Source organism: Gymnoscopelus microlampas (assembly GCF_963454915.1).
Source record: "Gymnoscopelus microlampas genome assembly, chromosome: 13".
Taxonomy (NCBI): Eukaryota; Metazoa; Chordata; class Actinopteri; order Myctophiformes; family Myctophidae; genus Gymnoscopelus; species Gymnoscopelus microlampas.
In genome coordinates this window covers 47,396,841-47,413,249 of record NC_139950.1, presented here as the reverse complement: position 1 = coordinate 47,413,249, position 16,409 = coordinate 47,396,841, and the positions used below count along the sequence as shown (strand labels likewise).

General features: G+C 42.9%; 2 protein-coding genes across 4 annotated transcripts in view; both read right to left on the bottom strand.

Moving 5' to 3' along the window:
• Positions 1–5,640, bottom strand: part of alox12 (arachidonate 12-lipoxygenase) — a 22,545-nt gene extending 16,905 nt beyond the window's left edge. Inside the window, exons 1-2 of the mRNA XM_084076460.1 lie at positions 5,551–5,640; positions 177–323 (exon numbers count right to left, since the gene is read on the bottom strand). Coding sequence (XP_083932586.1) covers positions 177–323; positions 5,551–5,556 — 153 coding nt within the window. The 5' untranslated portion in view covers positions 5,557–5,640. The remainder of the gene's footprint in view (positions 1–176; positions 324–5,550) is intronic.
• Positions 5,641–9,047: 3,407 nt separating this feature from the next.
• Positions 9,048–16,409, bottom strand: part of pelp1 (proline, glutamate and leucine rich protein 1) — a 43,720-nt gene continuing 36,358 nt past the window's right edge. For all 3 annotated transcript variants that reach the window (XM_084076457.1, XM_084076458.1, XM_084076459.1), the window contains 4 exons: positions 13,193–13,477; positions 12,572–12,751; positions 11,429–11,617; positions 9,048–10,104 (listed from right to left, as the gene is read on the bottom strand). In XM_084076457.1, the coding sequence (XP_083932583.1) occupies positions 10,012–10,104; positions 11,429–11,617; positions 12,572–12,751; positions 13,193–13,477 (747 nt within the window). In that variant the 3' untranslated portion in view covers positions 9,048–10,011. The remainder of the gene's footprint in view (positions 10,105–11,428; positions 11,618–12,571; positions 12,752–13,192; positions 13,478–16,409) is intronic.

Below are 16,409 nucleotides of genomic sequence, written 5' to 3'. Positions count from 1 at the left end.
AAGACATTTTATGCTTTGTTGTTAGTTGTTAGTGTCACGCTCCAAAAAATAGTACTGATGTAGATGAGGCGTGTGTATGTGTGTAGATGTGGTGTGTGTGTATGTGGTGTGTATGTGTGTAGATGTGGTGTGTGTGTATGTGTATATATGTGGTGTGTATAGATTTGTGTACTTACGGCTCCTCTGCAGAAGTCTAGTCCAGGGTTGTCCAGCAGGGTGCGCTCACTCTCTCCTTTGTCCCCGACTAGAGTCACATAGACGTAGTTGTTGGTCCCTGAATACTCTGATGTACCGGTGGATACCGTTACCTTGTAGCTACACATCTACACACACACACACACACACACACACATTAATACTCTGATGTACCGGTGGATACCGTTACCTTGTAGCTACACATCTACACACACACACACACACACACACACACACACACACACACACTAATACTCTGATGTACCGGTGGATACCGTTACCTTGTAGCTACACATCTACACACACACACACACACACACACACACACACACACACACACACTTGTAAATCTGTGTATGCCTCAGGTTCAACATGTAAACTAGTTCAAGTAGGGCACACACACACACACACATGCGCACGCGTGCATTGGCACGCGCACACACACACACACAGTCAGCCAAGACTGGTGTATTTTCCCACACTCCCAGGTTTGGTTTGGTTCCAGTAGAGGTGATTAAGTAAGGAAGAGACACACACACACACACACACACACACACACACACACACACACACACACACACACACACACACACACACACACACACACACACACACACACACACACACACACACACACACACACACACACACACGACATTTCGACATTTCACATGAGTAAACTTGCATCAACACATCTGTCAGCTTATAAAATAATACAATGATGTGTTTATATCAGATCAACAAGCCCTCTGTCAACACTGTGTTTATGTCAGATCAACAAGCCTCTGTCAACACAGTGACACATTCACTGTGAGTTCAAGCTCAGTGGTGGAAGAAAGTACTCAGATATCTTTCTTACTCACAAAACCAAAAATATCCATGAATTCCATGGGGTGACTAATCTAAAGGAAAGAAACGTCAATTTGGGGGTGAATTGTCCCTTTAACAGTGTGCATGGACATGCACGCATGCTTGCACGCATGTGCGCGCACACACACACACACACACACACACACACACACACACACACACACACTCCTGTGTGTGTGTGTGTGTGTGTGTGTGTGTGTGTGTGTGTGTGTGTGTGTGTGTGTGTGTGTACCTGGGTAGAAAGAGTGTTTATCTGAAAGTGTGTTCAAACCACAGGATGTTTAGACTCATCTCTCAGTTGTGTTTTGTGTTTTTTCATTTTTCTTTCAGTGACCTATAATAGTTCAGCTACAGTATAAAGTGACTACTGGTCAGTATTCATTTTGACAGCAGACGTATATGTAGTTTTTAGTCATGGTCTTTTGAATAAAATTACATTTAGTTTTAGTCATATTTTAAGTCACCTGAAATGTTTCAGTTTTTGTCTAGTTTTAGTTATTGTATTGTATTGTGTATGACGTATATCAGGGGTGATGCAACTTTGATGATGCAGAGGGCCACTATATTTCCACACTCACTCCAGAGGGACACATTGATTGCATATACTGTCGGGCAGACACCTCCTAGCTACGTATTTTAACATGTTTTCATAAATTAATGCCGTACTTCGCCATTCCATGTCACACACAACAAGTAACAAAAATAGCAGACCTACAAGCTCTCAACGCGTTTTTGAGCTTGTAGATCTGCTATTTTTGCTACTTTGGAATTGGAATCCTGAATTCTTTTTTGTATTTTTGAATTGGAATCCTGAAAAGTAACATTTCTATTTAATTTGCATTAGTATAACAAATGCATTTAGTTATACTTATGTTAACTGAACTTAATACAACTACATTGGACATAAAAAAAAGTCATTAAACTACTAATATAGACTGAAGTAATTCAAGCGGGTCATGTTTGCATGTTTGGAATCGTAACAGCTGAAATCAATAATATAATCAGTATTCTGATGTTAACCTGTGGGCCGCATTAAGTGAAGGTGGGGGCCGCATGTGGCCCCCCGAGCCACCAGTTGCCCATGTATGACGTACTGTATATGCAGCTGGTCCTTATTGTCTCCAAGGCAAAGGAGACTAAATAAAGTAACCTTGAACCTTGTTGGTCCAAGGGCCCAGAGCTCTACCCACTGAGCTACCGGGACACACTCACTGGAAACACTCTGCTACACCAGTGGGTCTCAAAGTGTGGTCCAGGGACCCTCATGGTTCCTTGAGAGGGTTCCAAATGGCCCCTTACGGGTCCATTTGGTTCCATGTGTACACTCTCAGAATTACGGGGGTCCTTGTAATTAAAACCTTTGTGAACCACTGTGCTACACTAAATGGAACAGAGCCTTCATTAGAATCATTGGTAACAGTGAAGTACAGTAAGTAAGGAAGAGGCCCAATTTATTTTCCAATACATCCTCTGACTGCATCTCTGTTTGCTCAAACGTTGTGGATTGTACCTTAAAGGGATAGTTCACCCTTTTTTCCTATGCATTAGTCACCCCATGGAGACTTGAATTCATGGATATGTTTTTGCTTTTGTCTCATTCCTAAAGCCGATAATTTGATTACCAGCGGACCGGTAGGAGACACAAAGGAGACTCTTTGTATCTCCTACTGGAACCGCTGCCGGTCATCAAATGATTGTCTTAGGAATGAGACAAAAAGCAAAAAACATCCATGAGTTCAAGTCTCCATGGGGTGACTAATCCATAGAAAAAAAAGTCCTGTTTTGGGTGAACTATCCCTTTAACTATAACCAGCACTACAAACTACATTGTTTTGAGCTGTAAAAGCTGCCAGGTTCCGTAATTCAACTCCCTCTGATGAACTCCACCCTCTGCTTGAGACATGTCCCACGAATATTGTGTTCTGTTTACGCGTCAGTGTCATTTTTAGATGTCTTTGGGCTATTAAAAAATAGCAAATCTACAAGCTCATAGCGCCATCCATGTCAACGACCCCCAAAATGATATGAATTTTGGCCTATTTAAAATGTTCACTTTAAAACATATACATACATATATTCAAGATTTGCACAAATTAAAAAAAAAAAAAATTGCAGATATACAAGCTCATATCGCAGCACCAAGTGCAGCGATATGAGCTTGTAGATCTGCTATTTAAAAAAAAAGAAATATGCGTTCCCGGTCTTAATGGATTAAGGCTCGTTTCCATCAGGAGGTCTCCATGTCTCTACTGCTCTTTATTAAACAAAAAATACATTTACAGGTCGGGATACCGACCTGTAAATGTATTTTCTGTTTATTAAAGAGCTGACTTAAATCATCTTCCTCCAACACAGTGTATATACAGTATATTACACTGTATATTATACATACAGTATATTACACTGTATAATACAGTATGCTGTTTAATGTCATGGTTGATGTGCTGCCAGCGTGTCATTGGCTGAAACAAGGTGAAATATGCACTGATTACATTTCACTGTGGCACCACTTCTACACTATGAGAAAATAAGCCTGATGTCTGTTGGCTAGAATGTCTGTGATCTTACATACATTTTATGTATTTCAAATACACAGCCATAGATCTGTCCCACCCGCGTACGGTTAGCACAGTGATCTGCGCGGCAGAAAAGTGCTCTAAGCTGCGCCTGTACTCACCCAATAATTAATTCTAAGACTTGGAGTCAGATATTGTCCTCTAGTTTCATATCCATTTGAAAGTTCTGCCAGAAAACGTGTGTTTAGTCAAATATCTCCACTTTTCCACGAGCTGCACATGGACGACTTTCTGTACGGGCGAGGACCAGACTTGAGTGAAGGACCGGATTTATCAAAACTTCCTCTGATCATCACACACGTCATCACATGGACATGGACACAGGGAATCACAAACGAATGGGGCACACAATTGACAGGTGCTTGTGATTGGTGCGGGACAATGAATCACACCACCTGTCCATTGTGTGTCCCAAACATTTGTGCTTCCCAAAGGAAGTTCAGATATATTCAGTCCTGCACTCATTCCGGGTCCCTCGCCCCCGGACAGATAGTCGTCTGTGTGCAGCTCGTGGAAAAGTGGAGATATTTGACTAAACACACGTTTTCTGGCAGAACTTTCAAATGGCTATGAAACTAGAGGACAATATCTGACTCCAAGTATTAGGAATTAATTATTGGGTGAGTACAGACGCAGCTTAGAGCACTTTTACGTTCACGCAGATCACTGTGCTAACCGTACGCGGGTGGGACATATCTGTAAGATCACAGACATTCTAGGGCTATATGCACAGCAGCCATATTGGAAAGAAACTGGGCCTCTTCCTTACTTCCTTCACAGGTTGTTACCATGATACTAATGAAGGCTCTGTTCCAGTTAGTGTAGCACAGTGGTTTCTCTAACTTTCTTTTAATTTCAAGGACCTCCATAACTCTGAGAGTGTACAAATGGAACCAAATGAACCCGTAACCGTAAGGGGCCATGTGGAACCCCCTCAAGGAACCATAAGGGTCCCTGGACCACACTTTGAGATCCACTGGTGTAGCAGAGTGTTTCCAGTGAGTCAACACCCTGACTCTGTTTGACCAGAATGGAACAGAGCCTTTAGTATCATTGTAACAACCAGAATGGAACAGAGCCTTCATTAGTATCATTGTAACAACCAGAATGGAACAGAGCCTTCATTAGTATCATTGTAACAACCAGAATGGAACAGAGCCTTCATCAGTATCATTGTAACAACCAGAATGGAACAGAGCCTTCATTAGTATCATTGTAACAACCAGAATGGAACAGAGCCTTCATTAGTATCATTGTAACAACCTGAATGTAACAGAGCCTTCATTAGTATCATTGTAACAGCCAGAATGGAACAGAGCCTTCATTAGTATCATTGTAACAACCAGAATGGAACAGAGCCTTCATTAGTATCATTGTAACAACCAGAATGGAACAGAGCCTTCATTAGTATCATTGTAACAACCAGAATGGAACAGAGCCTTCATTAGGTAATTTTACTTAGAAAGTCCCTTTTGTTATACTTTACGATACTTCTACTCCACTACAACTCAGAGGCAAATATTGTTTGTGTTTTTACAAAAATATATTTGACAACGTTGGTTCCTATAGTTACTTTACAGACGTAGTTTATTTATTAGAACAAAACGTACATTCATTGATAAACGGTGATGTATGTGATGTAAGTAATGAGATGTTTTGCTTTTGGTATCATGACAGTGTGTATGATGTCATTCAATCTCATACTGTCTGTCTGTCTGTCTGTGTGTGTGTGTTTCAACATTCCAAAGTTGTCATTATGTAATAAACACACAAAACACAACTTCGTGCTCTGTGCCTGCATGCGTGCGCGCGTGCGTGTGTGTTTGTGTAAGCGCGTGCATGCATGCATGCAAGTGTGTGTGTGTGTGTGTGTGTGTGTGTGTGTGTGTGTGTGATATAGAAAACTCACCTTCATTCAGAGTGGACTCTCCGATGTACAATGATTGTCCGTCTGTCTGTCTGTGTTGAGGTGTAGTCGACCCGACCGTCCTCTCCCGTCTCTCCAGTAGATATCTCTCTCTCTCTCTCTCTCTCTCTCTCTCTCTCTCTCTCTCTCTCTCTCTCTCTCTCTCTCTCTCTCTCTCTCTCTCTCTCTCTCTCTCTCTCTCTCTCTCTCTCTCTCTCTCTCTCTCTCTCTCTCTCTCTCTCTCTCTCTCTCTCTCTCTCTCTCTCTCTCTCAGTGTTGAGGTGTAGTCTCTCTCTCTCTCTCCCGTCTCTCCAGTACAACTGTGTGTCTCTCCAGTAGAACTCTCTCTCTCTCTCTCTCTCTCTCTCAGTGTTGAGGTGTAGTCTCTCTCTCTCTCCTGTCTCTCCAGTAGAACTCTCTCTCTCAGTGTTGAGGTGTAGTCTCTCTCTCTCTCCTGTCTCTCCAGTAGAACTCTCTCTCTCAGTGTTGAGGTGTAGTCTCTCTCTCTCCTGTCTCTCCAGTAGAACTCTTGTAGTTGAACAGTAAACTTCTCTTCTTTCCTCCTGGTGGGAACACAGAGCCCCGCCCCCTCATGAACTCTAGAAGTCACTCTCATTCACAACCTACATTGGACAGCTTCCAACTCTAACCCCACCTCTCTCTCTCTCTCTCTCTCTATATGTGTATCTGTCCCCTCTCTCTGGCCCCCTCATCCTCTCTCTCCCCCCCCTCTCTCTCTCTCTCTCTCTCTCTCTCTGCAGAATCATTCATCGGTGTTGTGTAGCCTCCAGATCTCTGACCCTACAGATGACAGAAGTAGATCTCTGACCCCTACAGAGGTAGATCCCTGCACAGACATGCACCGTGCAGGTATGCTGCAGCCAGAGGGTCCTTCAGGCATGCTTCACTCTCACAGTTTTGGGGGATTCTCTGAAATAAATACAACTAAAGTTTGAGGATCTAGAGTGAGTCCAGGTCATTGTGTTGCATCATGTAAACCGGTTTGTTTTACAACACTGTGTGGCTACAGTGAAACTAAGGAATTCAAATCATGTACTTATCATCACCTCTGTATTAGCATGTATACACACACACACACACACACACACACACACACACACACACACACAGTGCACAGAGTTACACAAAGGGGAAGTCTGATGTTCTTTATGTGTCTGACAGCATCAGATAAGCTGAACCACATTCTCTGCTGTAACCCAATGCCTGCTTCATGCAAACACACCGCAAAACCATGAGTATTAATGTAACTCTGAGAGTGGAGGAAGGGAACATAATGGGACCTGTGGATCAACAGGAAAAAAAAGGCCTAGCTTTTACCTAAAATCTCAGGACTCAGGACAACTAAAAAGAAAAAAGCAAACAAAAAAACTACATTTAAGCCTATTTATATATACAAATATTCATGTTTGGTTGTCCATGGTCCATCCTTTAGTTGGACCTTAAAACATGTAAAGGATGAAGTCTCTCTCTTGGGCTTCCGTTTTATAAATTCCTCCATAGGAGGCGGGGCATAAACCATGTGAAGTTTTTTTTTACACGTGTAGCAGAGTGGTTCACAACCTCAGCCTGATTGCCTGAAAGTCTTAATATCTCCCCTGAGCGATTGGGATATCCCAGTGGTTAAGATGTTGGCTTTCCACGCGGGTCAGACACGGTTTAAAAGCAGAAGGAAGTGATCGTTTGTCAACTGGTGTCGTGATTTATGCAACTATGACACAACATATGAGTCCAACACTTTAGAACATAAAATACTTTTTTGCACTTTATGTCCAACCTCATGCACATACCTGCTGCTTTTAGCTAATTATGACTAACCTCATGTACATACCTGCTGCTTTTAGCTAATTATGACTAACCTCATGTACCGTCCACACGGGCCGCACAGAGCAAAATAAAAATGTTACCACGATTTTACCTGGCAAATATATATTCAATTCCCCCGCAGTCGGTAGCGCCGTCGCCTCACAGCTAGAAGGTCCTGGGTTTGATTCCCGGCGGGGACGCCGTGGGCGTGTCTTCTCCTCTGCGTCATCAGCGCCCATAGGTGGGGTTGGCGAAAGGGCCTTTCTGTGTGGAGTTTGCATGTTCTCCCCGTGTCTCCTAGGGTAGTTAATACCCTCAGAAAGACGTGTAGTAATCCTGGTCGATATACCGCCTCCCCCATGACAGCCGGGGCACCTGATGGAGGGGAAGGGAACTGGTTGGAATAATGTGTTCCTTCCACGCGCTATACGTCCTACCGGAGAAACTCCCCCGTCAGGTGACAAGAGGGTCAGTTGGCTCTCATGCATTGAAGGCCGTGGGCTCCCTAGGCTGTGGGGGGAGTGTAGCGGACAGGATCATTTCGAAAAATTGGCACCGGGTGAAAAAAAGGGCTACAAAATTGTGGGATAAAAAATAAAAATAAAAGTTGAACCCTTCAACTAGAAAACGGTGTTGTCATGGAAACATCCATCATTTACACCTGACTGTGAAGTTGGGAAGCACATGGGGAAAGTAGAAAACATTATTTTACACAAGAAGCATTTTTTTTTGCCGGTCAAAGTAAGATTTCTACACGTCAGGTAGAATGACCGTTATATCACATTCATTTACCCAGGTCTAAAGATGTATATCTTTACATGTTGGTTATTTGCCAATGGATAAAACCATGTTAATAATTTAGCAAAGAAATTGTCTGAAGTATTATTTTAGCCAATTTTGGTGGCTGTGGGGTAAAATTAACGAAATTCCCCAGGGTAAATTGAGACAAATATCCTAATATTAATCATTATTCATATTTTGTGTTATATTTTTGCTACTCAAATTATGCTGCAGTTTAATAGTAATAATTGCAAATATCAAAAGGTTCTGAATAACCGTTAAGAAAATATATGCAAAAAGGAAAGGCGTTTTTAAATTATTTTGTGAATACAGTTCACATGACCACTTTTTTAAATGAAGTCCTATTTTATGGCCCTTTGTCATAGATGCTTACTCATAATTTCGATTGAAACAAGGGTAGATGTTTAGATTTTACTGCCATCAAATTGTTTCTTGCTACCAGGACAACTTGGCTCAAAAAAGTGGCTCATCTTACCCCGTTCTCCCCTAAATGTACATACCTGCTGCTTTTAGCAAATGATGTCAAAACCTCATGTACATACCTGTGACTTTCTGACCTACATGCCATGTCATTTTTCCGATGTCTTCTACTGTCAGCCATCCTAGACAGTGATAGTTTTATACAACTACATTCAGACTGTACATAACTCTATCGGTACATGACACTATCGGTACATAACTCGGACGGCGCTGAGTCGGCTCAAGCGAACTTCGCAACCTTCGGCACGGCAACTCGCTCGCTTTAGCTCGCTCGGATCCAGCCCAGTAATCTTCTTTGGTTGACTTTCATAATCACCTTTGATGCAATTTTTTCCATCGTTAAAGTTTGTTATCCAAAATATAATACAATCCATATAAGTAACCTCTTCTTTACCTGTGATGATGCATTCAGTTTTATTTCCCAGGCGTAATGACGGTTTGGTCTGAGAACCCAAGGATCCAACGACCTCACAATGTGGTTTTAAATCACAATTTTCTATGCATTTATTTTGTAACAAAAAGATGTGGCACAAAAACATGGATATAACGAAAGCAAATTAGTAGGAAAAAACAAAAAAGTCCAATAGAAACAGTCCTTTCACTAAATGTCAAACAGAATGGAATTTAAAGCATGTAGTGGATTTGAACATGAACTACAGCTAAACACACAGTAATACCAGATCTACTCCACTCACTACAGGGTGGTTGTTGCTTTTATGTGAAGCCAAAGCCAGAGTTTCCACCTTGAAACGACACAATGGGAGTGAGAAGAAGAGCCTGTCATTGATTTTTGAACTGTTTGGTTGCTACTATATATGTCTATGAAATTAATTCAAGGACCCCAACGGAAACAAGCCCGCAAGGACTTTTTTGGCCGGACCTTTCAGACAAAAGCATTATAAATGTAAGTGTGTTGTTTTACATTCTTTTGCCTAATAAAAATGTCAATCAATCAATCAAAAGTCATCGTAGGAACAGAAATGTTGGAGCAAATGGATGAAAACATTATTGGGAGGGGGGGGGGGGTGTTCCAGGGGGTCCCCAGCTAAATGGGTTAATACAGCTTCACAATCATTTGAACCCCATTATCCACATTTTATACGTTGCCTATTCAAAAATAGCCGATGTACAAGCTCACAGTGCTGCGCTGAGAGCTTGTACATCTGCTATTACATTTTTTTTTTTGTATTGGAAAACATTGTTTTTTTTTTAAACATACATCTTCTCTCCTGGGGGTCGCTGGAACAAAGCATTTTCAGATGGGGCGGTCTGTGGCCAAATACATTGATTTGGGAGTCGTCTAGGAGGTCCAGTGGTGAACCGTGACAGAGGGGGAGGGGCTCTGAAGGGGGAGGGGCTTCAAGAGCGTTTGGATCCAGAGGCTCCGTCTTCGTCGTCGGGCGGACAGGCGATGAAATCAGCCAACATGGACGCCATGACTTCATCATCCATCTGACAGAAACACACACACACACACACAGGGAAAGACACACAGAAAAGACACACAGGGAGAGAGACACACGTGGAGAAAATAAATAAATGTCATCAATCTTAGATTGCATCATATAAGAACTGTGATTCTGTCAGTCAGGTTAAACTGAGAACTCAGTTCTGTTAACCCATTGAGACCTGAAGCCGATTCTACATGTCTCCTAAATCTCAACAGTATTCTGAAAAACGTACGTTTCTAAATCAGTGGTGCTCAAGCTTTTTCATGTCAAGGACCCCCAAAATGATATGTATTTGGCCGCGGACCCCCCCATCAAAATATTTAGTTCCAGGGACCCCCCAGAAACAAAGATTTGAGTTAAAAATGTTCGCTTTAAAAATATATATATTACAAAGATTTGCACACATTTTCACGATTTTTCAAAAATAGCAGATCTACAAGCTTGTAGCGCGGCACTCGGTGCCGCGCTATGAGCTTGTAGATCTGCTATTTTTGAATAGCCCAAAATGTAAAATAATGCTTTTTAGCTCAAATCTAAAAATGACACAGTTCCAGGTATTAATGGGTTAAACTGACGACACTCGCAGCTCACCTCCGCTCTCCCTTATTGTTGAACAGTTAATGCAAGTAAAACCAGTTAGTCAGTCATTACAAAATGTTACCAAATAAACCACCATCAGTACTGCAGTTTAGAGGAAAGGTGAGAATTGCGCGCTATCTTTGTCTCCGCCAGGAGACTATGTTTTCGTTCTCGTCCTTCCGTGTGTCCACCAAGCTAACATTGGTCAAGCTTCACGTGACACGTGACAATATGTTGAAAGGGTGTGCTTTGATTGGCTAGCGAGACGCATGATGAAATAGAGACCTATAAATAGGTATGTCACTTCGAAAGATCAATTATATCTTTCGAAGTGAGGTAAGACAGGATTAATCAGGAACAGTACTCCGAGGAGCACATTTTATAGTTATGTTATATGTAGCTGTTGGTATTTTATGAAGCAAAAAAAAAAGGACAAAGGGGGAGGGGGGGGGGGTTGGGGGGTGCACATCCGAGAACGCTTGCCTGGAGCGGCAGTTGGGTCTGCACCGGCCCCTGTCCATTTGTTTATATATTTTTTTACATTCAGGTCTGTACTGTAAATATAATGCAAGACTGATCCATGATAAAAAATAAAACAAAAATTACTGATTTTCACAGAACAAGACTTAAATAGTGCATTGCATCGTGACCCGTTGTGAGCTTGTAGATCGGTTGTTTTTTCGCTATTTTGGCACAACATAAGGGATTGTGGAACAAGTGATGAACCATTTCTTTTGGTCACTTACCTTCTTCTTCTCGGTGCCTTGACCTTCCTCCTCCTTCTCCTCGGTCGCATCCTCTCTCTTCCTCTTCATCCCTTTATGGTCGTCACCTCCTCCTGTCTCCTCCCCTGAAGCTCCTGAACCCTTCTGTTGCTGCTGCTGCGCCTCCGGCTGTTTCCCGTCTCCCGACGACTCCTCAGACTCCTTCACCTCCTGTTCCAACGTCAATATAGTTCAAGTACTATACGTGCTATTCTTTAGGTTAAAATTAAATCTTTTGTTAAAAAAGTTAAAGCTCTATATTGTGATGATAATCATTGCTATAGAGCAGGGGTGATGCAACTTTGATGATGCAGAGGGACACTATATTCCCACACTCACTCCAGAGGGACACATTGCATATACTGTCGGGCAGACAGCTCTTATCTCTGTATTTTAACTTTTTTTTCGCAAATTAATGCCGTACTTCGCCATTCTTTGTCACACAAAAGTAGCAAAAATAGCAGAACTACAAGCTCAAAACGCGTCGCAGCGCGACGCGTTTTGAGCTTGTAGATCTGCTATTTTTGAATTGGAATCCTGAAAAGTAACATTTTTATTTCATTTCAAATGCATTTATTAAATACAAACACATTGGACATAAAAAAGACAATAGCATTTTAATACCAGTCATTAAGCTACTAATATAGAGTGAAGTAATCAAAGAGGGTCATGTTTGCATGTTTGGAATGGTGAACAGCTGAAATAAATAATATATCAGTATTCCCATATTAACCTGTGGGCCGCATTAAGTGAAGGTGGGGGCCGCATGTATGCTCTAGAGCAATGATTCTCAAACTTAAAAATGTCAACGTCTCCCCTTAAAAGGGAAAGTTCACCACCAAATGACTGAGACTTGAATTCATCGATAATTTTTTTAGTTTTTGTCTCATTCCTAAACCAATAATTTGATGACCGGCAGCGTCCGGTAGGAGACACAAAGAGTCTTATTTGTGTCTCCTACCGGAACCGCTGGTCATCATATTATTGTCTTAGGAATGAGACAAAAACTAAAACAATATCCATGAATTCAAGTCTCCATGGGGTGACTAATCCATAGAAAAAAGTGTTTTGGGTGAACTACCCTTTAACTACAAAATAACGTCACTAAAAGACGTTGCGACTAACCGTGTGTTCTTGTTGTTGTTCTTGGCTGGTTGAGGCAGAGCTCTCTGTGAGGGGGGGAGCGGGGGGGTCAGCCTGGGGGGGTGTGTCTTCCTTCTCCTGGTCCGGTGTAGCTCCTCCTCCTCCTTCTCCTGCTCCCGCGGGGCTCACCTCCTCCAGTTCAGCCTCCACGGCGCCTTGCTCCTGTTGGGGCGGTATCCATAAAGATCGTTCATTCAAAGTGTGTTGACACAAACAGAGCATATTGTTTATAAGGTCTGTGGCTCATATAAAGGTAACTAAAGTAAATTAACGCCCTACTCAATCATACTACAGCGTCACACAAAAGTTATCAAAAGTAGCAGATCTACAAGCTCGAAACGTGGCATGAAGCAGCGTGTTTCGAGCTTGTAGATCTGCTATTTATGCTGATTTTGAATCCTAAAAAGTTAACAGTATAGACCATATTCACACAGCGGCCATATTGCCATTGAGTCAATGAAATGCCACCCCAGTTGAGTGAGTGAGTGAGTGAGTGAGTGAGTGAGTGAGTGAGTGAGTGTGTGTGTGTGTGTGTGTGAAACAATGTGTGAATGTGAAAGCTCCTTGGATAAAGGCTTTATAAATGTATCATTTATCATTCACCTGTTGTATGAGGGCGGCTGGCTCCTCCTCCGAGGCGCCTTGCGTCTCCTCATGGCTTCCTGCTCCCTGCTCCCATGAGGAGCCTGGCTCCTCCTCCAGACCTCCATGCTGCTGCTCCACCACCGCTGCCTCCTGGCTCTCCTCCAGAGCTCCTCCCGTCACACACAGGATCTGAGGCATGGTGGGGTCCTCTTCGTCTTCCTCCTCCTCCTCCTCCTCCCTCCCTCCTCGCCGACACTCCTCAGAGCGCTGCTGCGCCTCCTCCAGCACCCCGATGCTCTCCACCTAAAGAGACATTCAAAGTCTGACGTAAGGAGCACTGACGTTTGTTTTGTCTCCCTTTACGCTCCCAAAAACAAGCTCAAAGTCGCTTATTATAAGCGGACATGGCAACACTGTCTTCGAGACAAATATTGGATACATAAAATGCAAATGGTGGTCCGTGAAGGTATTGCATGTGGTCCCCATAGACTGTATAAATGAATGGACAATGCCACTCCCCTGCTTTCTACAGAACGAAAATGAAGCCGATAGTTCAGGAACATGCATTCCTCCATCGTTAATATATACAGTTGGCCACGCCGGAACTCAAACGCTATTGGTTGAGACCAGACACGTGACCAGCGAACCGGAAAACAACCCCCAAAAATGCTATTGGTTGGGTAGCTTGTCAATCAAGAGCGGGGGCGGGGAATGAATGCTATTGGCTGTGTAGGTTGTCAATCAAATCATCCCGCCCCTCCTGGAGCATAGCCTACTTTATCGTCAATTTTAGAATAAATGGGACCATAATTTAGCAAAGCGCATATCATGATGATTGAAAGGAGACTTTAAACTAGCGACTGGAAGCATATAGAATTTATGACAATTTTTATTACGGTAAGAAAATCTAGTCTAAAATTTGTCAAAAACCCATTCACTCTGACACTTCAGGTCGGCGCAGGGTAAAACAGTGCCTCACTCTGGCCATTCATAAGCTTCCGTGTTGGCCTCATCGTAAATATCCAAGCCTTGCCCCTTGGTGGTCCCTGACCATGCATTTAGTAATGTAGTAATGTGAAGATTTGTATTTTATTCTATTTTATCGTTGAGAAACAGTATGATGTATGATGACGCATCAATGTTGTCAGTTATACCCAGGGGGCAAAGGGGGGTGTGCTGCATTTGCCCTGCCATCAAAGGTTGGCCACCAGAAATAATATCTATGACCCAGTAGGATCACAACCTATATGGACAACCCGGTCAATTTTTTGCTGGAAATCCAATATGGCCGCCTCAATATTGGCCCCTATCAGAAAATAGCTTTGGCGATAACTTTTGAACCAGATGGGCTAGAAATGCAACCTTGCTGTCTATTTCATGGTTTCAGAGCATGAGAAACTCAATGGAATACTTATTTTTATGATTAGGTGTGTCTGGACCTTTACTTTGCATATTTCCAAGATGGACGCCACCCGAAAATGAGTTTTACTATGACCTTTACAGTGACAGCTAACTGTTATGGCAAAAAGTCTGCTTTTTAAGCAATATGAACACATTTGGTCAGTTTGAGCTTTCATTTCTATGTTGTCAATATGGCTGCAGTCATAAATAATGTATGGTATTACATTTTTGCTCAGATTCTATCTATAGTTGTGGGGATGATTGCAGTGAAAAATCTGAGAAAAAGGCCACAATGTATCTTATGTATCATTTTAATAAACTAACTACAATAAAAAACAGACACATGCACACTCCAGGACTTGCCAAAAACTTCAACTTTAGGACTATACAAATTAACATAGTGGTATGCATTCAAGTAACATAACAAAATATAGACTACTTAGTGACAAACAGAGTAAAAGCGGATTTGAGGTTGCCTACAAAAGGTTCATTTTGACCTCTATGGTGCTGTCTTGCCTGCTTCTAAAGCCAATGATACTATGGTACAATGCTATTCACCGTCACTGTTGTCACGTGTTGCACTGATCCTGCTGCATCGTGTCTCCAGTCCCTGGCAACGGCCTCCTAAGTAGCATGGAATTTCCTTCTTTGCACAGGAACAGTTTTTCTGGCAGCCTTTGATACAGCTGCATGATATTGCCTTGTTCATTGACACAGGCCAGGCTGGCTCGGTAGATGCAAGGGGGACTGCATTGCTATACAGGTGAGGCGTCCAGAGATGGCAGTCCTAGGAGAGCAGCTGCTGCTTTTTCAGGAATCATTGAATGGGCAACCAACTGCAGTCCTCTGGGCAACCTTCCTGGAGATGTCAGATATTCTCCAAAGGTTTATCTACTACGATCGGGAAGGTGACTGGACAGGACATCTCTGTGAATCAGCAAGAATGCTACCCTACCTCACTGCAGCAGGCCACTACAAGTACGGGCAGCAATCTTTACCTCTGTATTTGGCTGAGATGAAGAAACTACCAGAAACAGCTTCAGAGGTACATGAAGCACTGATGGCAGGTGTATTTGTTGGCAGACGAGCAGATGGCAGCCACAACAGTGTTGCTTTTGACATGCTACTGGAGCAGACCTATAATGCTGATGCCAAGGAAGCAAGCGGTCTGGATGGCATTACACTCAGCCCTGCTGCCCGGACAAAATGGGTCTACACAAAAACACTCACTGCAGCTGTCTCTGCAGAGCTCAAGTCTATGCTCCACCTCCACTCCTCCAACCCACACCATGACTCTGGTCAGAGTCGTGTAACCCGGGATGCAGAGATGGTAGTCAAGGTCATGGCAGCAGTGGAGACTAACCCATTTACAGTGAGCACATCATCCATGATCAACATATCTACAGGACAGTGTGCTGATTCCACAGTCAAGGACGACTTGATGAGTGTGAACAAACTGGGTCTGAAGGCACTGTGTGAATCACTGTCCAGTGATCAGAAGAAGACAAGCATAATGAAGCGTAACACTTTCCATACTCAAAACACAAAATCCAAAGAATCGAAGGGGAAAACCTCAGCACCTGGCAAGAGCAATGAAATTACTGCCCTCCTGCGCATGACCCAAATCATAGCCAGTGGTGGAGAACTCAACCTTGTTGACTTTATAGGCAACCACGAGTGGAGTGACTTCCCCCCCTTCCCTCTTCCAGGAAGATGGCAGGATGAGAACAGGTACCAAGGCAAGCCTTGTGAAGGTCCTGAAAGAGGAGACCAAAGTTGCATGCATCCCTGACCTGCCTACAGAAGACAGAAAAACAGCAGTAGTTATTGATGC